Source organism: Thunnus albacares, chromosome 19, assembly GCF_914725855.1.
Source record: "Thunnus albacares chromosome 19, fThuAlb1.1, whole genome shotgun sequence".
In the NCBI taxonomy this organism is placed as follows: domain Eukaryota; kingdom Metazoa; phylum Chordata; class Actinopteri; order Scombriformes; family Scombridae; genus Thunnus; species Thunnus albacares.
Window position 1 is genome coordinate 14,371,115 of NC_058124.1, and position 25,184 is coordinate 14,396,298.

At 38.8% G+C, this 25,184-nt stretch overlaps 5 protein-coding genes across 6 annotated transcripts; 2 read left to right on the forward strand and 3 right to left on the reverse strand.

The window, feature by feature from the left end:
• Nucleotides 1–51: 51 nt before the first annotated feature.
• On the forward strand, nt 52–4,861 carry mterf3 (mitochondrial transcription termination factor 3). Its single transcript, XM_044336004.1, has 8 exons — nt 52–181; nt 1,505–1,875; nt 2,951–3,103; nt 3,210–3,399; nt 3,582–3,729; nt 3,899–3,970; nt 4,121–4,282; nt 4,492–4,861. Exons 2-8 carry the CDS (start codon nt 1,512–1,514, stop codon nt 4,684–4,686), a joined length of 1,284 nt encoding a protein of 427 aa, XP_044191939.1. The 5' UTR covers nt 52–181; nt 1,505–1,511; the 3' UTR covers nt 4,687–4,861.
• A 1,543-nt stretch (nt 4,862–6,404) lies between these two features.
• On the forward strand, nt 6,405–9,061 carry LOC122970209 (cytochrome b-c1 complex subunit 7). Its single transcript, XM_044336287.1, has 4 exons — nt 6,405–6,481; nt 7,911–7,979; nt 8,204–8,370; nt 8,858–9,061. Exons 1-4 carry the CDS (start codon nt 6,463–6,465, stop codon nt 8,933–8,935), a joined length of 333 nt encoding a protein of 110 aa, XP_044192222.1. The 5' UTR covers nt 6,405–6,462; the 3' UTR covers nt 8,936–9,061.
• Nucleotides 9,062–9,098: 37 nt separating this feature from the next.
• lrrc14b (leucine rich repeat containing 14B) lies at nt 9,099–12,355 on the reverse strand. Its single transcript, XM_044336284.1, has 3 exons — nt 11,918–12,355; nt 11,082–11,710; nt 9,099–10,334 (listed from the first exon to the last, which is right to left on the reverse strand). Exons 1-3 carry the CDS (start codon nt 12,191–12,193, stop codon nt 9,656–9,658), a joined length of 1,584 nt encoding a protein of 527 aa, XP_044192219.1. The 5' UTR covers nt 12,194–12,355; the 3' UTR covers nt 9,099–9,655.
• A 332-nt stretch (nt 12,356–12,687) lies between these two features.
• On the reverse strand, nt 12,688–19,722 carry LOC122970208 (protein naked cuticle homolog 2). Of its 2 annotated transcripts, XM_044336286.1 has the most exons (10): nt 19,553–19,711; nt 19,437–19,463; nt 19,274–19,353; nt 15,330–15,396; nt 14,865–14,956; nt 14,384–14,470; nt 14,172–14,298; nt 13,904–14,047; nt 13,362–13,819; nt 12,688–13,098 (listed from the first exon to the last, which is right to left on the reverse strand). In XM_044336286.1, the coding sequence occupies exons 1-9, from the start codon at nt 19,575–19,577 to the stop codon at nt 13,401–13,403; spliced, it is 1,068 nt and encodes a 355-aa protein (XP_044192221.1). In that variant the 5' UTR covers nt 19,578–19,711; the 3' UTR covers nt 12,688–13,098; nt 13,362–13,400. The 2 variants fall into 2 exon arrangements, with proteins under 2 accessions (XP_044192221.1, XP_044192220.1); XM_044336285.1 differs by having other exon boundaries at nt 12,688–13,819; nt 19,553–19,722.
• A 1,958-nt stretch (nt 19,723–21,680) lies between these two features.
• On the reverse strand, nt 21,681–24,762 carry gatad1 (GATA zinc finger domain containing 1). The gene is made up of 5 exons (XM_044336629.1): nt 24,106–24,762; nt 22,735–22,857; nt 22,559–22,618; nt 22,178–22,361; nt 21,681–22,100 (listed from the first exon to the last, which is right to left on the reverse strand). The coding sequence occupies exons 1-5, from the start codon at nt 24,283–24,285 to the stop codon at nt 21,910–21,912; spliced, it is 738 nt and encodes a 245-aa protein (XP_044192564.1). The 5' UTR covers nt 24,286–24,762; the 3' UTR covers nt 21,681–21,909.
• Between the last annotated feature and the right edge of the window lie 422 nt (nt 24,763–25,184).

The following is a 25,184-nucleotide window of genomic DNA, read 5'->3' on the forward strand; positions in this document are numbered from 1 at the left end:
GCATTTCCGTATAGATATACTAAAAACGTACAGTGGTACCCACAAATACACGTATTTGGTACATCCATTGTGACGCTTCCGGAAGTCTTTCCGTTTAACTTGCACGTGAAAACATTTTGACATTGAGCAGCATTTTCAGTATGGAGCTACGTTGGGGATGAAATACTTTGATTCACAGATTGTGAGTAAAATGTTAACCATCTAAAATAACGTACTGGCGTCGTCTCGTGTATGTTTTTATAAGGAAAAGGCGTGCTATTCTGCTAGCTTGTTAGCATGTAAGGATGCATCTTGTAGGTGGGGCAACAATTCAGTTCAGTCTTTATATCATATCTGGATCAATTAATAGCAAAAGGAAAGGTACATTCTGTCAATGCCGATCCGTAGATATTGATGATACTGGTTTGTTTCTGTCACCGCCATTAAAGGTTTAAAAACAAATTCTTTGAAATAACACTTTAATACTAAATATACTTACTGTACCATACTGTACATTAGCCTATACTAGCCTGTATATTATAGTGTAACACAGACCTTGTGCAGTGGGTGTCAGTTATAATGAGGATATCCTTTCATTGTCATAAGTGAGTCTAGCATACTGTATACTGTTTATGTGGTCTCAGTATATGCACATAAAACTATTTCATTATATGGAGAAATCGGTACTGTCCATGCAATATTCATTCCAGCATATTTTGCACCACCTTAATCACAGGCCTGTATATACAGTATTAGGGCTGCAATTAACAATTATTTTTATTATTGTTTCATCTGTCGATTATTTCCTCAATTAATCAGTTAGTCCCTTGGTCTATAAAATGTCAGAAAATAGTGAAAAATGGGGATCACAGTTAACAAAGCCCAAGATGTCCACAACCCAAAGATGTTGTTCAGTTTACTGTCATAGAAGACTAAAAAAACGGAAAATATTCACATTTGAGGAGCTGGAATCAATAAATTTGGACTTTTTTTTTTTCTTAAAAAATGGTTCCAAACAATCAGTCGATTAATCATTGCAGCTCTATACAGTATACAGTAAAAATCTTATCTGTGTAAAGAGTGTGTTGTGTGTTGTCCAGCTCTTGCAAATAAAGTATATTGAAGCTATATGTTTCATTTAAAATATGTCATGGTTGTATTTATAGCCTCCTATAAATTTGTTCTTGACACTGTTTGTAACTACAATATATTAAGAGCTACTATATACAGTTGTATGTATCAACATACTTGGCCAAAAAGTAGAGTCTGATTCTGAATCTAATTTAAATGTAAAATTTGAAACTATTTTAGTTTACTACTTAAGTTTTCATGAAATGCTCTCAATACAGCAGGTCCAGGTGCATTATGATATCACAACTTCTTGGTTCAATCTTTTCAAGCTTTCAGAAAATGCTGATTGATGTTGTCAGACAGAGGAGACTGTCCATGGCTGGAAATAATAACAGAGTAATTCCTACATTAAATGGCATGCCACTCAAACAATTTGTGTCTATTTGTTTGACAGAATCATCATGGCGTCTTCTTCCTGTGCACAGCTGTGTCTGAGATGCAGAAGTCTTCTTTCCTCCAAGACAGTGACTCTTACCTGGCAGCATTCCACTCAAGTTCGACATTGCACTGCAGTCACAAGGGTACCAAACAAAATCCTAAATAGATCTTCATTTATCAGTGGGAATCACACAACAACTCAGGCAAGACAAATATGGAAACAACAGGTTTGCCATTACAGTGACTTCACTGTTAAACATCTGGAAACTGAAGCCAAAGAAGACGAGAATACTGAAGAGTTATCAAGAACTGATGTTGTGGCATACAAGAGCCCGCTGCTGCAAATCAGAGATGCTGCACCAGTAACTGAAAGCCAGATGTCATTAGGTATTGGTTTACTGTTGTTGACCATAAAAACATTTTCATTCACAAAAGCATTTATACAGTTGTGCTCAAAAGTGTACATACAATGGCAGAATTTGTGAAATATTGGCCATTTTTTGGAAAATATGACTGATCATGCTGAAAACCTTTCTTTTATTTAGGGATAGTGGTCAGGTGAAGCCATTTATTTTCACATAATTGTGTGTGCCGTATTTAAATCATAATGATAACTGAAATCACCCAAATGGCGCTGATCAAAAGTTTACATACCCTTGAATATTTGGCCTGATAATAAACACACAAGTTGACACACACAGGTTTAAATGGCTATGAAGGATAAGTTTCCACCCCTGTGACTTGTTTGATTGTAATTAGTGTCTGTGTATAAATAATCAATGAGTTTCTTAGCTCTTGAGAGACCCTGCACATTTCATCCAGGGCTTCTCTGACTTTACAGGATACTGAGCCATGGAGAAAGCAAAGAAACTGCAAGAAAAGGTAGTTGAACTTTATAAATCAGGAAAAGGACATAAAAAGATTTGAAAATACCAATCAGTAGTTTTCAAGCTCTGATAAAGAAATGGAAAATTAGGGATTCTGTTGATACCAAACGATGGTCAAGTAGACCAACAAAGATTTCAGCCACAACTACAAGGAAAATTGTTCGGGTTGCAAAGAAAAACCCACATGCATCTACAGCTGAAATACAGGCTTCTCTGCAAAAACGTGCTGTAGTTGTTTCAAGATGCACAATAAAGAGGTACTTGAACAAATATGGACTGCGCGGTCGAGTTGCCAGAAAAAAAGCCGTTACTGCGCCAACGCCACAAAACAGCCTGCTTTACAATATGCCAAACAGCACCCAGACAAGCCTCAAAACTTCTGCAACAGTGTCATTTGGAGTGATGAGACCAAAATTGAACTTTATGGTCACAACCATAAACACTATGAATGGTACACATCTTACAAATTCTGCCAGGGTACGTAAACTTATGAGCACAACTGTAATTTAAATGTCATTTTTGCCTTGAGAGGTAGTAGAGGAAGTTGTCCCGTCTGTGTTTTCTTCATTTACCAGATCTGGATGCTGCCGCTGAACTTTCTGCATTAGAGGAGATCAGCGATGAAGAGGCTGTTGCTATATGTGTTCCTTCTGCCATGCCTCCAGCCTCTACCTCGCTCAGAGACTATGTGGACAAGTCTGAGACCCTTACCAAACTGGTAGAGCTAGGTAATTAAACTGCAGACTTTACTATTATGATAAGGACAACAATCTTTAAATGGTGATTTCACCCAAATCTCTTTTTTGTTCTTATTCATCCTCTCTGTCATTGCAGGTGTGAACCTGTGGAAGCTGGAACAAAGGCCCAATGTAGGCTCCATGCTGCTGAGGCTCGACTTCAATACAGATGTGGCTCCAAGGCTGTTGTTCCTCAAAGACATCGGGGTGGAGGACTCTCGCCTTGCTTATATCATCACACACAACCCCTTCATTCTCACTGAGAATTTGGAGAACCTACAGTCCAGGTGACATGAACTGATCGCAGAAAAAAAAGCCTCTATATCAGCCACAGTCACACAAAATGATGTAACCATATATTGACACAGGGCAGCATCCAGTTAGTTGCAGCTGCTGTGAGACTGGTTTTTGCAGTGTTTTACATTTATTAATCAAAACGTGTTCTCTCTCCGTTTCGTTGCTTGTGAAGGGTGAACTATCTCAAGTCAAAAAAGTTCAGCTCTGAGACTGTTGCATCCATGGTGTCCAGAGCTCCTTATCTGCTGAACTTCAGTGTGAAGAGGCTCGACAACAGACTTGGTTTCTATCAGCAGCAACTCAGCCTCAGTGTTTCTAATGTAAGCATCTTTAGCTGATGTACTTCAGTGGTCTTATTGGGAAATTTAGCCATATCGGTGTCTTCATAAAAATATGTGATTCTCTTCCTACATTGTACAATTATAGTGTATTATCATTTCTTGACAAAAAGAATTTGTTGATCAAATTTAAACTGTTTTTTCTTTCCAGACCCGGAACATTATCTCTCGTCTGCCCAGATTACTGTGTGGCAGTTTGGAGCCTGTTAAAGAAAATCTGAAGGTAATGAAATAACAAAAGACATATTTAACAACCAATGTTTGTGTAACCTTTAGATATTGTGTTTCAATGCTTTTACCCTTTTTGTGTATATCTGTGTATGTATGTATGTGTGTATATCTGTGTGTGTGTATATAAACGTGTTCCTCTTAGGTGTGTGAAATAGAGCTCGGCTTTAAGGAAAATGAGATCCAGCACATAGTTACGTCTGTCCCGAAAGTGCTGACCATCAATAAGAGGAAGCTAACCCAAATATTTGACTTCCTCCACAACACCATGAAGGTGCCTCACCATCTGATCGCCAAGTTCCCACAGGTAGATTGAACTACTAGTTATTGATTTTTTTTTTTTCAATGATCCAGTATCCAGTATTGAATTTTATGGATTATGTTCTACTCCTGAGACTAAACTCTGTAGTTTTGCCTTTGCCTTCAAAGAAAAACAAGGTCTGAGAATATAAATAATTCATGTTCATCATGTCCATATTCAGAATTATAACTTGAACATCTGATGTCCTCTCATAGGTCCTCAATACGAAGTACTTGCGTGTGAGAGAGCGCCACCTGTTCCTGCAGTACCTCGGAAAGGATCAGTATGACCCAGATCAACCCAACTACATCTCCCTGGATCGCTTGGTGTCCTTGCCAGATGAGACTTTTTGCACTGAGTTGGCTTCGGCCACACTGGAAGATTTTTGTTTGTTCCAAAAGACACTTTGATTCTTCATAAGGGATATTTTTAAAGAAACTACATAATACAAGTGGTCAAGCACACAGGATAAAATCTAGATATATGCAGACCTGAAAGTATTTCAAACATAGAGATCAGCTGAGTGTGAAATAAAATGTTTGCTTTGTAAATATGATGTTTAATAAATGTACACAATGCAGCGTCTTCTGCCTGAAATACTGCTCTTATTTGAACATGACTGTCTATCTAAAGAGACATACATGTGGGAAAATAACTGTTCAGCCCAGTGTCTGTAAAACATTTGCTTCAGTGGAGGAATTTTGTATAAAATAATCATAGATTAAAAAAAACTAACTGTTGATTTTAAATAGTAAAAAGGTGTTGCTGTCACTGTCTGTCTCACTTTTCAGCAGTGGAATATTACTAAATACATTTACTTGCTGTGCTTTAGTACAGTTTTGAGGTACTTTTACTTTGCTTGAGTATTTATATTTTATGCTACTTTGTGCTTCTATTTCTCTTCATTTTAGATTTTACTTTTATTTTTTTATCTGACAGCTATAGTTACTTTGCAAATTAAGATGTAACACAAAAAATATGATAAGCTTTAATATAGTTTCAGATTCAACTACCCAATAGAGTAGTTGAAATTAACTTCAACACGATCCGCTACGTTAAAATACTGCTTACATCTTAAATGCATCAGTGATACTAATCAGTTAATGAAATATATAACTTTGATATGCTTCAGTGGTAGAAGAATTATTCAGATCTTTAAGTAAAAGTAAAGTACATTAATGTAAAAATACTCCATTACAAGTAAAAGCATGAGAAATCTGAAGTAAAATTACATAAGTATTAGCAGCAAACTATACTTAATGTATTGCAGTAAAAGTAGTGGTTTGGATCATTAGATTATTAGTACTGAAGCATCAGTGTTAGAGCAGCATGTTACTGTTGTAGCTGCTGGAGGTGGAGTTAGTTTCAACTACTATATATACAGTTAGCTAGTTTAGTCCAGTGGTTCCCAACCTAGGGGTCGGGCCCCTCCGAAGGGACATCAGATAAATCTGAGTAGTTGTGAGATGATTAATGGGAGAGGAAAGAAGAAAAAGCAAAGTTCTGATACACAAATCTGTTCTCAGTCTTTGGACTTTTTCTCTAATCTTTGATTTTTGGTGAAATATCGGATCATTTGAACATTTATTGAAATTAAACCACGTGAGAAGTTTAGAGGGAAAAATCACTATTTGGTGGAGCTGTTAATAACTCAGACATCTGAAATGTGACCCCAACTACACACTGCTTTTTGTAAGACGGCAAAAGCCAAAAAGGTTGGAAACCACTGGTTTCATCTTTAACAATGTGTTGTATTTCAGAAGCTTGTCATATTATCCATTGTGTCAAATCTTCATCTAAAAAGTAACTAAACCTGTGGAAATACTCAAGCAAAGTACAAGTACCTAACAACTGTACAGTACTTATGTAAATGTACTCAGTGACTTTCCACCACCGATGTCCTTCCACTGTAAACACATGAAATCAGAGTGCGGGTCAGATCATGAAGATAACTGGTTCTTTTTCATCACATGATGAATTATGTAACTTTATTATTATTATTCACAAACAGACCTATTACTAAAGTTTTCTTTTCTAAGGCTTTGATTATATGTATATATTTACGTTTTCCCGAAATGTCCTTTTTTTTAATAACCATTTGGACACACGTCATGTGCAGTTTCGCAAGTGCCTATGACCTCACTATCCTTACCCACAATCCACCTCGGTCGTTCACAGAGATAAACATGGCGTCGAGGGCACCAGGTAAGTGAACGTCTCTCTTTCGTGAAATTTTCTGTGTTTAATTTACTCGTTAAACCGTATGTTATACTAGCAACTGGTAGAGTATTTTATGCTGTAACACATAATGATGTGTTGTGTTTATTTTATCCGACTGAATATGCCTTGACTTGTGTTTGTCCTCTAGTGTCCCTGTGCTAACTGATGCTAGCGGTGAGCTAGTCGGTTAGCGTTAGCCACTGGTGCTAATCAGGGTAAAATAATATCGCACAGAGGGACGGGTTAAGGTTTAATTCATCTTTCATATAATACGGGTGGAACAGTAACCAGTAAGTTGATCTCGTAGTTTAGCTAGTGATGAGATTCTGCAGCAACATGACAGGATCTGTAATCTGGTTTATATCAGCTGGAAGATGGTTAGAAAGTGCTCGAAAAGAATGGGTTCACAATTTTTCAAGACTGTCTTAAAACAACATCCAGGTGCTCAAATGAACATTGAAATTGTTTTTTCTTGCCATAATCATTCCCCCTGTTCATACTGGCCGTTAGAGGTTCCCTTCACAATGCACTTACAATGTAAGTAATGGGGACCAAAATCCACATCCTCCTTCTGTGCAAAATGTATTTTAAAGTTATCTGAAACTAATATGAAGCTTTTAGAGAGATAAGTAACGTTACATGTCTCATGTCGATGTAGACAGCTCTTGCATGACAACGAGTGACCAGCACTGATGGGATAGTTATATAACCCATTTTACTGTCCAGAGAACGTCAGTCAACATAACTGTTGGAACTGCCTGTTAATATGGGTTCACAGTTAGCCTAGCTTGCACTCCTCCGTGCTTGCCCCGCTTCCCCGTCCTGTCGCACCGCTTTCGATGTTTCCTCTCTAGCGCAGCTCCAGGCAAGGCCGTGGTCTCCTTTGGGCTCACTGGATATATATATTAGGGATATAATAATAATAAGAAGCTTCAGTTCAATTTTAAATGCATTTTTGCGCAAAATGACTGTGTGGACACTGGATTTTCGCCCCCCATCACTTACATTGAAAGCGCATTTGAAGGGGAATTTGCAATAGACAGTATGAACAGGAGGAATGATTACAGCGAAGAAAACCTCTTTCAGTGTCCATATAGGCACCTGACTGTTGTTTTAACCTCACAATAGGCACCCCTGTTTTCTGTGCTTCAGCCTGAAAATAATGTACCCAAAATAAAAAGGTTACTGTTCATAACCATGGCCTCATCTGAAAGGCAACACTTTAAATTTTACAACCAAAAGGTCAAAATGAATAAAAGTGAACCTAAACCAAAGTTACAGAGGCTAATGTGTCCCACAGGTGGGACAATGTTGTTTAACAGGTTAAAAAAATTGTGAACCTACCTGCCTAAGCTCTAATATCAACTTTGTGCTGTTTGACTGATCAGTCTGTGTGTTTTTTTTATTTTCACAGCGCAGACAGGCAGGCTCCTGCTTGGTGTTCGCAAATGGTACTACAACATGTGTGGCTTCAACAAGATCGGTAAGACTTAAGAGCAATGTGCTGGTTAAAATATGTTATTTAAACCCTAGATATGCAACATATGATACAAGTTTTAAACCCACTTTATGTCAAACATTCCTGTCAGTACATCAGTATAAGGAGAAAACATCACTGCATGGAATAAATATGAGCAATATTGTATCATAGATGTATTGTCCCTCTAGCATCTTACTAATTTTTCCATTGTATGTATTCTGTGTCAGGTTTACTGCGAGATGACACAGTATATGAGGATGCAGATGTGAAAGAGGCCCTGAGGAGGCTTCCAGAGAACCTGTACAATGAAAGGATGTTCAGGATGAAGAGAGCCCTGGATCTCTCCATGAAGCAGCAGATCCTCCCTAAAGACCAGTGGACGAAATATGAGGAGGTACAACAGATTCTCAGATTGAAAGTTTTTGTTCAGTGTCATGTGGGGTGGGGGGGGGGGGGTTAAAGGATCAATATTCTGCATCGTGTCCCCTATAGGTTATTTTAAATTGTAGATACGGTACAAAGCAGTAGTATTCTCTTAATTGTAAATTCACATTACATGCTTAATTTAAACTAATCTACTTTATAATTTTGCAACTAGATGGAAAAATAAATGAATTCTCTGCATCAGAGTAGTTATCATAACTTTGAAACTTTTGCCATAGCAGATCAATGTCACTTAGACAGAGGGAACCTGAAAGTTGTGGAAGATCAGGAGAACAATGAATCGGAGAATCTTGGATACTCATAGTCTCCTTCTATAAAGTCACCAAAGATTGTCTTTCAAGTCATTAGCTTTTGAATAATTTCAGTTTTGATATTGACTTGCATTGATTTGAGATGTTAACCTTATAGGTCCTTCACCCCTTTTTTTTTACCTTCAGGATGTCAGCTACCTGTCACCGTATCTGGATGAGGTGATCCGTGAGAGGAAAGAAAAAGAAGAATGGATGAAGAAATAAGTAGTTCCTAGTCAACCTGTTAATCCCCGCTTCGGTCCAGTTCATGGTTATTCTTGGTGTAGTATTTAAAATGAAATCTAACCTATATGAAACACTGCTCAATAAAAAATGTACATTTTGGAAAAAGTGGAAGTGTTGCATCTTTTTTTTTAAGTGGATGGAAGACTGTTTGAAGTTCAGTTTTATTGGTTTGAGAGAATGAAACAATCATCATTGTATGCTTGCTAAATTGGGATCTGTCCCTTATTACAAACTTGTGCTGTTTATCTTTTATAAATCCAGTTATATACAAAATTTAAACCAGAATATAGACATAAGAACATGTACAAAATATCCTAAGCAAAGGTTTTACCATAACCACTTCAGTGGCTACATCTGTCTGTACAAAACATCTGTTTGGCTGACAGGCTGTAGGAAACACCGGGAAGAATATTATCTTGTGTTGAGATCATTTCTAATCAGGAATGGTATTACTAAAGTTAATATCAAGCCAAACAAATATAATCATAAGTAACAACATTCTGTTGCCCAAGAAAATAACATTATAAAGCAAGAAATAAGGTAAAGTCTCCTGTGTCTACAGCGGACAGTACCATGAATCTTACTATAAGGCTCAAAGGCTCAGTGTTTACACAAACATCTAGATGGATGAACAAGCTCTGAGAGCCCTGCTCTAGTTACACTCAGTCCATTCAATTGATCTTTCAACAGGCAAAGTCATCAGTTATTTTTCTGAGTTTGAGATCTCCTGTTGTCCACATCGGTTATAGTACCTATAAAGTTCCCAATGACGCTGTTAAAAGACTTTAACATGGACACCCCCAGCTCATTGCTGGTTTCATTGATGTCTGGATCATAGGCCCCCATGAGTGGAGTGCACACCTCCACATCCCCTCTCCCGGCTCCCGCCAGGATCCCCATCAGCTGGCCCCTGACCTCCTGAAACAACTCCCTGTTGTACTGCAGCAGGATTGAATCATCAAGTGGATAAGTGATATCCTCAGAGTAACACTCACGGGGAACTGGAAGCTCTATGTACCTTAACTTGGGAAAGGCTGCAGATAGTGTAGAGAACAACCGCTGCAGGGCTGCAGAGGTTAGAGGGTTTCCCAGGAGTTTGAGCTCCTCCAGCACTTGACAGCAGGACAGAGCATTAATGAAGGCATCCATGTGCTCATCGTCTATGTCACATTCTTCAATGGTCAGGCTCACCAATGAGGCCGCACAACGACTGAGCAGTTTGTGGAAGCAGGTGGAGAAGGAGCCGAAGATGTTGTGTCCACTGATGTCCAGGCGGACCAGGGCCTCACTGTGGAGGCTGTTGGACAAGTATGTCATGTCCACGCGGTTCAGGCAGCAGTTGGCCAACTCCAAGCATTGAAGTGGAGTGTTGAGAGGACTGGGTAAAGAAAAAGGAGGTAAAAGGACATGAATTTTTGCAGAACAAAATTAAATAGTATCAGAAAGTACTGGATCCACTGGAAAACTCGTTTGTATTTTTTTGATTATTATACAGTGGAAAAAGGCAGATACATGTTATGGTTTGTGTTAGTCCTCCATTGGTAGGATTTCTCATATAGGATTGCTGCCAGAATCCTCAGATGATCTCAATTTAATATTTTTCTCTAACATCTTATGTGGTGCCATCTTAACTGTCCTAATGCAATAAATCACATCCATTTGGTAATTCAACAAATTTCCAAATGTTTAAATCCCCCAATTTTCTTGTTCACTTGTATTTTGCATGTTCAAACATGTTAAATCATGTTGTACAATTCAAATCATTTAGTGAATACTATTCCAGACTTTGACAAGTACTTTGTTGTGCGTTTATGCTCCTGTTCTATTTCCGTTTCAAATGTCAAGTACAGTATTTCAATAAGGTCTCTGGCTAACATGCAGCTCTGGCCAGGTGCCGCTGTCACTCTGGTATCATGTCAACAATTTTAACAACAAAATACCTGCCATTGTTAAATGAGAGCTTTAAAGCTGGAATGTGCTGTAACTGTGATTATTGTGAGCTATAAGCTCTTGAGGCTGCAATGTGTATGCAAGATTGACATCAGAGGCATCTATCACCAGTATCCTTCACCTTATTCACATATGTAAACAAGGACAGCTCGTTCTCTTCTGTCCATTTACTCACTTGAGAACTCTTCGTAGGTGTCCAGTGAGAGTCGAGAAACCTACATAGAGCTCAGTAAGACTGGTCAGCTGTGCCAGCAGCTTGCCGATGGTGGCCAGCAGATCATCATCATCAGAACCCAACCTCCTAACATCCAATGCCCCAGCTGGCAGTGTTAAAGACTGCAATTTGGGGAACTCCACCCTGGACAGCAGCACCTCCAGGTGTGCAGCCTCCAAGGGAACGTTGTGGACCATCTCCAGCTTTGTAATGGACTCAGGCTCTGCTAGCCGAAGAACATAAAACAGCTGCTTGAGAGCTAGGGAGTCAGCCCGAAAACCGACGAAACGAAGCTTCAGAGGACAGTGGCGGAGGAGGAGTAAGGCCTGGGCCACCAGCTCATAGTTGCGGCCTGTGACAAAGCCATTCAGACGGACATCGATAGATGTTTCAAAGGCTGAGTGTGACACACTGATGGCTTGCATGGCCACCATGGTTTCATAACACATTTGGGTTAGGAGCTGGGTTCTTGCCCATCGACCCAGAGTGGACTGGCAGGGGCACACCTGGTGCTCAACATCCTTCAGGGCAGTCAGATCCACCACATGGAGGTTCTTGGCATAAGTTGATGGAGGAGACAGCACATACTCCTTTAGAAAATGAAATGAAATTATATGGCACTCCCATAACAACTTATGATCATGTTTAAGCAAATAACTAGCCAAAGAGGGCATGTTTAAGCCATCAAGACAGAAACGATCAGCACTTGCAAAGTGCATGCAAAGGAAAATACAAGTATATAATAATTAATAAGTATATGAGGAGCATAGCATGAATGTATAAGACCATTTAAATACCTTTAAGCCAGTCAGAATTGCCTTCAGACAAAGCCGGCAGGTGAGGGAGGTGAGGTCCATCTGACAGTCAACTGTCTTTCCCAGGAGTCTTTGTAGGTTGAGCTCAGGTAGAGGCCATGCCTGGACCAAAGCATGCAGCATATCAGCCTGCTCATGGAGGTAGCAGGACTTGAAAAGAAGTGGGTATAGGTTAAAAGGCACACAGTTGAGGTTCTCCATCGCACTTGATCCACTTTGGATGAAGGCTTCAGCTGCAAAGAATCGCAGTGACTTCATGGCTCCAGGTTTTATGCCTGGTTGTTGTAGGTCTGTGAGGTCTGTGAGTTTCTTGGTTGTTGATGAGAGCTGCTGTCAAACAGCTCTGCGTATCAGTGTTTTGCCTCCTCTGCTGTTGCTGCTTTGTTGATATCCTCTGTTGCTGTCTGTCTGGGTGTTTTGCATTTGTCTGGGACCAGGCTTGCTGTGGTGGGGCAGGAACAAGGCAAGGGGGTCTCGTGGTAGGTAAGTGGGTGGAGGTTATTTATAGAAACAGCTGTCTCACGTCCTTCGTCGGGCACAGTGTCTATTTGCAACTTTCACCAGAGAGCTAAGTAGGACAACATTTGAAATGCTATTGGCAAACTTGTCACTATTCACAAACACCTCTTTGAGAGGACCTCACTACACACAATGAGTTGCAGGGACAACAGAAATAAATGTTGTGAGAGCAGAAATAAAACAGTCCTCCCTCTGGGGCTGAGATATTGACAGTTTGCATGTTTAGGGCGTTCTAGAAATTATTTTGTGATAAAATGCTGTTACTTGCTCTTTGGTATAATCCCTTTCCTCAACCTGCCTTACTTATTTATAGAGTAGACATTTTGTCACTCTAAAAAGCAACATGTCATGTGGTTGAAGTGTATTATGGTCTACTGAAGCTTCTGTCAAAGGAGACATTGCTATCTCTGCCTTTCCTTCCTGTATAAACATTGGTGAATGTTTCCTGCTATCCCTACTATGCTGAACATATACTGTAACAATGTGACATTATGTCTCTTTCCTCTGATATAAAAAAATATTTTAAAAAAACAATAGTTGTGCCCAAAAATGAATGCAGAGTATATAGTATAAACAGCTGTTTTTATGTTCAAGGGAATGTTACTTCTGCTGAACGTCTTGCTGTTGTCGAGTAGTTGTTGTCACTAACAAGCATAAAATAAAGACATGGTGAGAAAACAAAGCATAGACTTTTTAGATTGTAATTGTAATATGAACAATAAACTGTGAAACCATCTATTGTATTGAAATATTTGTTCAGTGATGCACATATTTGGCCAGAAAGCAAATATGTGACCATGTCAGGATAAACAAAATACTATATATTCATGTATATATTCATCATTTTAGTGTCCTAAGAAAGAAAAGACAGATTTTTGTGTTATGAGACTACCTCATCTCTTCTCACCTAAGCTTAAATCCAGCCCCATATGTGTCTTAAATGCATTTATGAAGGGTGGTAGTGGTGATGGTGATGATGATGGTGCTCATGGTGGTGATGGTGCTCATGTCTCTTGGCCAGAGGGGCTGAGGCTCCACAGGAGGGCTGAAGGTTAAATATTTCTCTGTCTTTAAAGGGCGAGGTGGCATCTTGTAACCTGGTGCGAAGCCTCCTGCTGTGGGAACGCTGCAGGTGAGTATGAGCTGGAGGCTGACACCATGAAGCAGGATGTTGTCCATGTAACCTGCAGGACTTTCCCTCTACGCCATTCCTGTCTCTCCCCGCCGACACTGCTTTGCCTTTCAGGGAATGAAGGACAGAGAGGCCTCTGGGAGACCCAGGGGAGATGCAGTTCTCTCTAACCACCACAGGGTGGTGCTGGAGAACTGAGTGAACACCCTGTCTGGGCTCCTGATAGGGTGATTCTGGAAAAAAGGAGGCAAAGATGATTTCAATTTTATGTACTTCCAGATGAAAAAATATCAACAGGAAAAGAGGAGTTAACATACCTGTATTGTCAAACTTGGAGGTATAGTTTTCAATGCCAGCGAGATCCAGGTAGTGGTTTCTGCGCTCTATGTTTTCATCCACACAATAGACTCTCCTTACTGGACTTCTTGCCTCCTGAGACGCACTCTGCTGCTTCTCTGCTCCTGTTTTCAATGAGAGATGGATATTATCATCACAACAGATGCAGTGATTTGGTATTAAATTCAATCCCACTGCTGTCTTCAGTGTTTGTCCCACAAATTATGTCTATGGTTTCTGGAGCCGCACCTGTCTTGTGTTTATTAGCTGATGGAGTTACAACTAGCTTGATCTTCAGTGCTCTGGTGCCACCATGAGGCGGCTTCACTGATGCCTCTAGAGCTTCATACATGGAGTGTATCAGGCTGGACATGTCCTGCAGAACACATACATACACACTGTGTACAAAGCTACAAATTTAAAATAGTACTTACTTAAAACAATATGCATGAAAAAAGTACCTCTTTGGTGACCTTGCCACTGTTGTCAAAGTTGTACAGCGTGAAAACCCACTCCTCCAGGGAGTCGTCCTCAAGCAACTCTGTGTCCTGTATGTTTTCATCATGTGAAGAAAACAAGATACTTAAAGCTACTGCAATAAACATTTAACTGCAGTTATGTAGGACAGTAGGTAGAATTAAATTTATGATTTTATAAAATCATTTATGTGTTGTATGAGTGACCCTGAGGGCCTTCAAAACTGGTAATTAAGTAGTTTCAGACTTTGCAAAGAGTGCAATTTAAAAAATCACAAGCATAACTCATAACAGAAGAAGATAATCAGTGTGTTAACTGTCCTGACCATAGACAGTATGGTCCTGACAAAGAAAAATCCCACCCATCTCATACTCCAAGTTGTTTAGAAATTACGAAACTGATTTATAAGCAAATACTGTTTCATCCAGAGTCTATTTGTAGGAGCTATCACAGGATGATACTCACACCAACATGGCTGTTTCTCTTCTTCGTCTGTTTATTGATCGGGGAGTGAATGCTGTTGTCCCGATCAGATCCCTTCTCTGTTGGCAGAACCACTAAACACACAGAGTTGGACCATGTATGTCCTCATTCAATGGACTCACAGTTTAGAGTAACTATAATCTTTATTATGTTAACATGCTGCATGTTTTTAATGAATTTATTCACGGTGATAGGCTCTTTTTCAATGAATGTCTGACAGCAGAGGGAAACTGAGCACTAACTGAAAGCTGCACATCTGAAGGTTGAAGCTTTCCCACACAAATATAAAACAGATGTGGATACTTTCACTATTCCCTGATGTATTAAAACTTCTGTATCACAACTCTAATGTTTCTGCTGATGCATCAGAATCTACACAATGATTGTTAAGTGATTGGTAAGTAAATACAGTAAGTAGTGTTTGTCAGTTTCTGAGTGTCTACTCACCCTTGAGGTGGCAGTTATGATCAAGCTTTGAGTTTCTCCTCAATTCTCTGCACACGTCCTGAGAAAACTGTAAATTACCAGAGAACACACATGCAAGAGGAAGCAATTAAGTTATTTTCACGTCCCGTGAGTACAGTGATTGATCTGCAGATGTGAGCAATGTTGAGCAATCCTTAAACATCTGTGGTTTTGTGTTAGTTTTTCTAGCAAACAGTCAGCAACTCTACTTCAGTTTAAATCAACAAAGTCATTTCCAACCTCAATCACCCTGATCAAAAAATGAAGCAGTGAAGTTAATCTTTATGAATTGACTTAACACATTCAAACACACACAGAAAAAAAAAATATAAACAGAGCAATGAAGCAGAAAAGGAGCATCATCTTGTTGACATCTTGACCTTTTCCATCCACATCAACTTTCACATGATTATTAAATGTAAAATCATAAAACCGGATTTATTTGAAATGACAAAATCTCAGGAGAAGGAAACAGAACTTTTACCACCAGCATATATTCAGTGTTACTCCAAGTGACTCCTCTATCAAAAATCAGATGCAGACAATTTTCAAAGGATTTAGTTAACTATAAAACCTGAAAGCACTATAAAACAACACTCCCTCTATGATTAAAACATCTGATTAAACATACTTCATCTACTCCATTTCTTATCTCGCAACACATCCATCCATCACTAGCGTCACACTAATTGCAGTACCCTCACACCCACATACACAAAACACAAACCACAGCCGATCTCTCTCTACGCCCTCTTTTATCTTCCCGCTATGCTCTGCCTACTGTGAAGCTTCTGGTGCCGGATTAGATTTCCAACAAACGAGTGTGAGAGGTGGAAGAAGGATGAGGATGCAGGTAGGAGAAAGTCAATCATCTACTCATCCATTCTGATATCCTGATATATCACACACAAGTTTCCGGAGTTGGCAGAACAGTGGCTGCCTTTATCTCAGCAAGACGGTCAAACAGGATTTCTGATAACTTGATACCGAGATAGGAAACTTCTTTTTTTTTTTTTTTTGGAAACATCTCTTTAAAGTACAGCGGCCTTAGTCATAATCAAGTCACTCAATCAAAGCAGTAAGCATATCATTGTTATCCAGAAAGATGTAGAAAATGTTCCAACTTGACAAGCTTGTTTTTTTGCAAAGTAACATATATTTTCCTTTTCTTTCAGCAGCTTATTTGTTTTTTCCATGAACATGCTATACTGCACATTGTTTTGCTTCTAAGAAACAGATTATCAGTAGAGACCTTGTATTTTCTGAGGTTACAAACCCTTTGGGTAAATGTTCAGAATACATAATTTAGCGTCAAGAAGCGCCAATGATCTGACTGGTCAGATGCAACACCTTGCTCTGATGATGTCTGTGTTTGGTCTCCAAATAATATCAATAAGCAGCAATGACTTTGAAAAAACCATGGAGTTTGTGTAGCACCAAAAGCTTTCAGAAAACAATATAAAATGTGTCACACAATGAGAATTTGCCATTTACACACAGTTTACAGCAGTTGGTGTCATTATATCAGCCTGGAAAATCTAATTGCAGGAAGTGCTCTGCAATTACATTAGACTCAAGTCTAGACTAAACAGTTCACTGTAAAATTTACATTAATTATAAAAGAACAGTACAGAAAACCTTTAACAATCGAATACTCAAGATGCATAAAAATTCTCTTTTATCACACCAACTTCTGGATGGGTTTTCAAGTAAATGAGGAATTTAACCAAATAAATCAGGTTTCCTTGTTTTATAACTGGCTTGTAGGGAGGTTTGAGCCCCAAATTACACATTTTATCATCTCAGAAGCCAACACTTTACACATGTGGACTGAAGGGTGGATTCCTTGCCCAAACTAAATAATACACTTCTGTTAGTGCTTATAAGAGTCAGTCTAAGCACTCTTAGTCGTTAGTTATGTCAGACAATATGAGGAGAACACGTGAAGAGATTACAAACCTCTGCTTGTGATGTTTGCTCTTGAATGTTACAATATTTACACAGAACTCACACACACATATGCTCAATCCAAAGGTCACACCAAAGCAAACAGTTCTGTGTTTCTTTAGAAAGTGATGTTGTCGACACCTGAGCGTGAGTCGCTGGTGTTATGACGGGTAAATATATAAACATGTATTTAATGAGTCTGAGTGTGTCTTCATGTTTAACCCACAGTGTCTTCAACAGTACGAAAAAAACCTCTATATCTATCATCGTTTAGTCAGTTAGTTTCTTCTTCTTCTTCTTTAAACATAAAGTTACAGGCAAGATTTAATGCCATCGAGTTTGTGTAACACCAAAATCTGTCAGATAGCAATATAAAATGTGTCACACAATTAGACTCTGCCATTTACACACAGTTTACAGCAGTTGGTGTCATTATATCTAATTGCAGGAAGCGCTCTGCTTTGCAATTAATGAGCACAGAAACTCCACCACCGCAACCCTTTTAAACAAGTTGGCAGAGTCGATGCCTTTTTCCATCGTACAAATATATTCTCGCTTTCTAACACTTAATAAACTCAAAACAACCAAACCAACGGTACATCTCATGACTTCAGCAACTCTGCCCAGAGACGTTTAAGACCTCAAACAAGCTGTGGAAAAATGAAATTGGCATGTTGACTGTTTATCACATTTTTACTTATTAGAACGGGTGGATAAGTGAATTTACTATTCTTTGGATGTACATAAAATTTAAATGATTTACTTTATCCATAAATTCTGGTTACACAGATTTAATCAGTATGTTTACACTGATTAGACAAGTGTTTGACAGTCAACAGCTCTTAGAGACAATCTCTCTGGATTATAAATCCAAGCCCCAAACGTGTCTGCTTCATTAATGCCAATGGTCTACATGTAATGCCATTTACACAACCAAACACCCCTCCCCACGCCGCAGTCTGTCTGGCTGTCTGTTGCTGGAGAAGGAAAGCAGTACCAGATGTGGAATTTTTTTTTTTTTCAGTGCAGTCGGGTATAAAGACCTCGCTGTTCGGAGGGGGTGGCTGTGTTGCACTTCACAGACTTGGAAGTCTCTTTATAGAGATGGAGGAGGAAGGGCGGAAGAATAAATATACGACTGTACCTCCAAACACCTTTTATGTCTCCTGGATGTGATGTGAGCAAACACTGTTTGTCCCAAAACTGGCTTCACTGAGAAGAAGTTGGTGGCTCTACAAAAAGCCAGTATGAGGAGGCTCCTCATGTGTCTGTATTTTTTTTTTTTTTAATTTTCTGTAGTTTAGTAACAGACCTCCACGAGTTTAATGTAAAACTCTCATGCACTAATGGGGATGTTGTGATGGTGAAATCTGCCCTTAAATACGCGTGAGTAGTTATAAATATTATTAATTTATAATGTTCCGCACATCTCTCAGTCAACATCAATATCTAATATCTTGTAGCTGTGATTATCACCATCCTTCTTCAAGCCTGTAACCTACATCATCATCCTGAGATCTTTTTTGTGCGACAGGGAAAATAAAAAGTAACAAGGCTCGGGCTCAGTTTAACCTGCTTTTATATATGTTTAGTCCATTATGAAGCAAACTACAAAATCACAGAGTTGCTGCTATGACACTCAGGTCTTGTCCTTGTTGTTTTTTTATTTGAATTTGGTGATTTTAACAACCTAACAAGGAGTTTAGATTCTACAACTTCACATAAATTGTACATGGTTTCTTTTTAAGGCTGAGGCTGAGATCTAGTATATTTTAAACTCTTTCTCCTGAAATTTGACATTCTAGGCATAAAATATATACATTATGTGAATAAAACTAAAAGAAATTGTTTTATTTAATTACAAACAGCATCTGAACCATAATTTGAGCAGATGAAATCCCTCCAGAGCTGAGGAGACTTACTCAAATCTGACATAAACAAGAATAAATGATTAAAAAAAAAAAAAAGTATATAAATACCTCTGTCAGATCGTTTTTGTGAGTGTGGATGTGCTCCAGCTCCCTCTGACAGGTTAACACACTGGACGCCAAACTCCCACCTGCAGAGAATAAGAATAAATCGATAAACACATTTACAAATAAAATAAACTGTTAATACAATGTCTCATGTTGACTGTCTTACCTTCAGGACTCTGTCTGCGTTTCGAAGCTTTCGAAAAAAAAGAGAGAAAAGTGAATCTAATACTACTCACAAACTCTTTCATATAAAATATGATGTAGCCTAATAAAATGTCTCACCAAGTTTGGACTGGAATTTGCCCATATCCTACTCCTGCCGGCTCATTTAACCGAGAAAAGTTCATAATGTCCAAAACATGAGGAAGAAAATACATTTGATATTTGTTAATGATCCATTTCCCCGCAGCAGCACCAGGACTGTCGCACGCAGACACGAGATGAAGCTCCTCGGTTTGACGGACCGCGATGGTTGCCCGCGAGTACACACGGGACGCGCGCGAGACAGGGTTCACTGTCACGCGCTTCCTTCTTCGGTTAAAGTCGGTCCAGCAAAACGTCAACAATGGGAGAAAACGTTTTGTTGTGAGATATATGATATCTCTTTTAAATAAATAAATAAAATAAACAAAAACATCACACGGAATATGAATTATATCATTATGTCAGTACTGTAGAGGTATGCAAGCCTTATTCCAGTATTTTTTTAATATCATTAATCTTTTTATTAGGGATACAAAAAAAGGGAACAGAAGTGTAAAATTACAAGTATTTCCCCTTTTTGTTATGACAGGAATATCCAGGGGCCTCAGAGAGGAGCCCGACAACAACAACATCAACACCAAAACATCGTCTCCATATAGAAAATAACAATACTACTAGTAATTATAGTGTGTATGGATATTTCAAATATACAAAGCATACACATAATTAGGAATAAGTAGATAAAAAAACTGAAAATGTAAATAAATAACATTAAGAATACTAAAAGATACGAAAACATTTTTAAAAAGAGAGAAAAAAAGAAAAGGGAGCAGAAGGGAAGGAGGAATTAGTCAGGGGGAAAGATTGTAAGAAGTTAATCTATGAAAGAGTTTCATTTATGAAAAAATTAGCAGAGCTGCCTTTCACTGAGAAGCTTATCTTTTCTAACTTTTTTTTCCCTTTTTAATTACAAAAGAAAAAAAAACAGACCAAATAAAAACAACACAAATACACAAGGACGGCCAGAGGTTAGACAAAAACCAAAAAGAAATAAATATGATATACTTGCTTATGAAATCATTACATCACCAGTCCTTCTTGGCAGGACTTCTCTGTTCTACCTACAGGGATCAGGTTTCTGCTTCATTGTACTGGCTTTATATCTTGAACAGTCAAAACACTTCTTAACTTAAATGTCTCTTCTTTTATGAAGTGTCCACGGTCCATCTAAGCCATTGCCTCTATAAAGCCCCTGAAGGTCCGAGGCTGCACGTACCATCATTATCAGTTCTTTGAAATCCTTTAGCTGGTGAATCAAAGAAAAACAATTTGATTTTCTTACTTTCCACTTCATACGAATGATCCTTTTCACAGAAAGGAAAGCCCGTGTTATCAGGCATTGTGTTACTGCAGATTTCAACATCCACATTTAATACTGAACATAACATTTTTGTACTCTGACCCAAATGTCTTATTTCTGGGTGGTGTCATAACATACATATTAGAAATCCTCTCTCTCCACAGCAAGGCCATCTTTTCTAGCCTAAGACATAACATCCCTGAGCCACAGAGAAATAGATGGAGCCTTAGATTTCCGTTGCAGTAAAATACATCATCTTGCCAAAAGAGAGGTAAAGGCTAATATGTCTGACTGAAGAATTAATTTGGGAAGAATCAACAGAGACCCTAAATATCACTATAGAGGGGCCCATCTTTATATCAATTCCCTGAACCTTTGTCGAGATCATAGTTTCATTAAAATCTTCATCACAAATCTTTGCGACCTTAATATTGAATTCAGGTGGAAAAGATGTGCGTTTCCTCCATCAACACAATCTGACACAGCTGCACTGGCACAAGAGGCTTAATTTCAGGGTCTTTTTTTTTTAAAAAAACACAGACACCACTTTAGACCATCATCACAAAACTAAATTAAGCTGCTACAATAAACACAAACATCTAATGTGTGCAGCAACATCTGCACTCGGACACCATTAGAACTTACATGACACCAGTTGTTGACCAGTTGTAACTTCGCTAATGTTATTTTACTGCTGCCATGATTTGACTATCAAGCTTAATTTTTTAAAAAAAGAAGAGAAAATGTATTAAATTGAAAGCAATAACAGTGTAAATTTTTGAATGGCCTGTTGGATTGATCTGTTACCCACAAAGTAACATAAGACAAGATCACAGACAAAAAGGATTATTGAAAAGAGCTATTTTGTTTATTACTAAATACAAAAGTAATATTCCAATGCAACAGCATCATTTTTGCCTTATTTAAACCGTAGTTACACCTGATTTTCTTTGTATCAAATTACAAACTTCCATCTGAAATAATGGCCGTTGTCAACAGCCATTTTTGGTTTCATTATATTACATAAATGTACAAATGTCTGTTTAAAACAGACTCAGTCCGTATCACAACCCTGTTAACTTCCACCACTGACAGACTCTTTGACTGTGTGGGCTGGTGTGGGTCCTATGTGGGTCCAGATGTAGCCCTTTTCTGGTCTGATGGGAATGGTGGGGAACGGCGAGCTCCGTGACTTGAAATATTCAGAGGGGGCGTGACACACAAACTCCAGGTACTCCATCTTTCTGGGCAGATCCTCCTCTGGACCTAAAACAAAACCAAACCGTTCTTAAAACTTGTCAAGCAAATAGCATAAAAACTGCATAAATATCATTTTAGCGTACCAACGATATATGTCCCAGGATCAAACAGGTCCTTTGGGCTGGCCTGGGTGGGGATGAGCCAGGTCAGTGCGGCACTCTTTTCACAATACTGGTCCTGCACAAAGCCTCGAATCTGAGCATAGTACGGCTTACCATCCTCTTCATCTGTTACCTTGATCACATCTCCTGTCTGGTAGTATACACCCTGTGGGTACAAATATAAAGACTGAGGATGAGTCTTCTCTCACATGCATTGCAGAATGAAAGTTTAGTACCATCCTGCTGTGATTTGACAGAGAAATGCTGAAAACAGATCACGAAAACTGCTCAGATGAAAAAGGGGAAGATGACATTATGATCATTTCTGATATTGGACAGAGACATGAGATTATTTCACTGTACCTTATAAAACACAGATTCTGACGTGATGATTGTTGCTACAGATTCTGGTGCTTTGATTGGCTGAGAAGAAAAAACAAACAAACAAACAAAAAAAAACACACACACAGGAGTTAAATGCTTACATCATTATGCAGAGAAAAGGGAGAAATATATCGCTCTGCTGATCTCTAACTTACATTTTTGAGTTTGAAAATGTGTCTTCTCCCTTTTCCTTTCGTTGACACCTTCTTCTCAGATGCGGGAGCTTTATATTTGGTGCTTCTCAGCCGTGCGGACCTCCTGTGGATCTCCTGCTTGGACTAAAATCAAGAACAACCCATATTAGGTATTCAGCTGCAGATCAGCAGACTCTGCACAACTGCATCCATTAAAAGAAAAATATCCATCTCGTTATGAACATTCAACTGGCAATTCATTAGGTACAACCAGCTAAAACTAACGCAGTTTACCATCTACCTGCCAAGTACCTTAAAGAACAGAATGTTGTCTACTAAAATGTATTTATTTAATGTTTATTTGTATAGGAACAAGTATATAGCATGAACTTGTGCCACATAGGCATTTATAGCCTTAGCTAGTTTGCAATGCCCATCCCTAGATGGGCTTTTAAAAAACATAAAACTCAACAGTAAATTAAATATGAAACTGCACAAGACTCAACAATACGTATACACACACATTACAACATGAAAATCAACAACAAAGTACATACAAAGCAGCACAAAACACAAACAACTCACAAGCAAACATACCATAAAAGTTTCAGAAAACAACAAGCAGCAGATCACTCATGACTACATGACTGATCCCTCTTTGAGTTTAAAATGCTCCAAGTCATGACCCATTTTGAGTTTTGCAGGTAAAGAGTTCCACATGTTGATCCCCCAAACAGAAAAAGCCATCTGTCCAAGTGAGGATTTACAGAAGTGCTCCTTACACTTCCCAGCAGACACACCTTGTGTTACTGAAAACCTCAGAGGCACCACCAGGTCCCTGAGCACCTGAGGAGCCTAGATATTATTTAGATATTTTTATAGATGAATTTAAGGTTAGCAAATTTAATAGAATTATCAAACTTAACATATTTAAATTCTTAAGAACATGGCAGTGGTGTGATCTTATTGGTTTCCAGTCCAGAATTGTAATCGCTCGATAATAAATCATCATAACAGTCTTGATTGTTGCTGCTTGTGACCAAGAAGTAACACAATAACTTAAACGTGAAAAGATCATTGAGTGCATAAAAATGTCAACTGGGTATAATTTACACTATGCTACTAATAAATACTACTAAATATCTACACACACAGACTATTGTCTTGCTAAAATGGAAATCATATTACCATTTGAATTGAGGAAAACATCCCAGTTAACAGTTGAGTTAATGAGGCATTTCCATTATTGTTCCTGTGGAGCAGCTGTAATCACCACACTACAGTCAGTTAACGTTACTGGCCTAGCTTCACCCACTGAGCTGTGTAAAATAAATCAGTTTGTAGTTTTTATAATGGGCAGTGTTAAAGGCACATTTACACATAGTATCTGACCTGCTTGCCCCCGCCATTGCTGGGCTGGGTGTTGGAGGACATAGAGGGTCCTGATGCTCCGCCGCTGCTGCTCTTCCCTGTGCAGTTGTTGCAGAGGATTTCTCCCTGGTTTCCTTTCTTCCACATCGACGAAGAGTTGGTCTTACAGACGGCGCAGCTCGGTTTCAGCCCCAGCGGCATCGTTAGTTCAGCGGTCAGAAGACGCAGCCGGGTTGCAGGCTTTTAACAATGAGATGCAGTTTGGTTTGGTTGCTCCTGCTAACTGTTTACCATTAATATCACACTGATGCGACTCCAGAAAACGACACCAACAGAGAGACAGAGGTATCCCTTCTCCTTCTTTACACAACTATCTGTGACATTAGATTACTTTAGGGAATGACGCCACCGTTAACTTACAATCTGAATGTTTGTTTGTGCGACCAAATAGCCGCCATTGCTAAGCGCCACTCTTCTTCTTCTTCTTCTTCTTTTAATGTGGACGCTACCAGGCGTATTACTCTGGTATTACTGCCCTCCACAGGACACAAATCACACTTCATAAGCGCCACTGTTCCTTCTTCTTTTTTGGTTTTACTGGCGGACTATAAATCAACGTTAAAGTTGCATGCCGCCACCTACTGTATCGGAGTTTGTAACATCATAAAAACAACAAAAAAACTAATAAGCAAACACGCAGTTTCTTCTTCTTCTTCTTCGTCTTCGTTTTTCCTTTTCTTCTTCTTCTTCCTCAGTGTTTATTGGCGGTAGGCAAACCGGCTTAGAGGTGCATTACCGCCACCAGCTGGACTGGAACGTGACCGGGACATCCGGGAACTTTGGCTTGCAATACGTCCCCGCCCCTTTTTCGGGGAAAACAAACGACACTCACCATAGACTTTAAAGTAAAATTAAATTAAATTAGTTTATAAATGACCCAAAGACACTATGTCAAGTAAATATATGTCCATTCTACCTGCCATAGTAAGCACAACTAGCACAATACATGCAATAAAAAGTCCAATAACGCCATATTTCTTTAAATATATGACTCTATAGTTGTTATAGAGTGAAATATGACAGTAATGATAATATCTGAA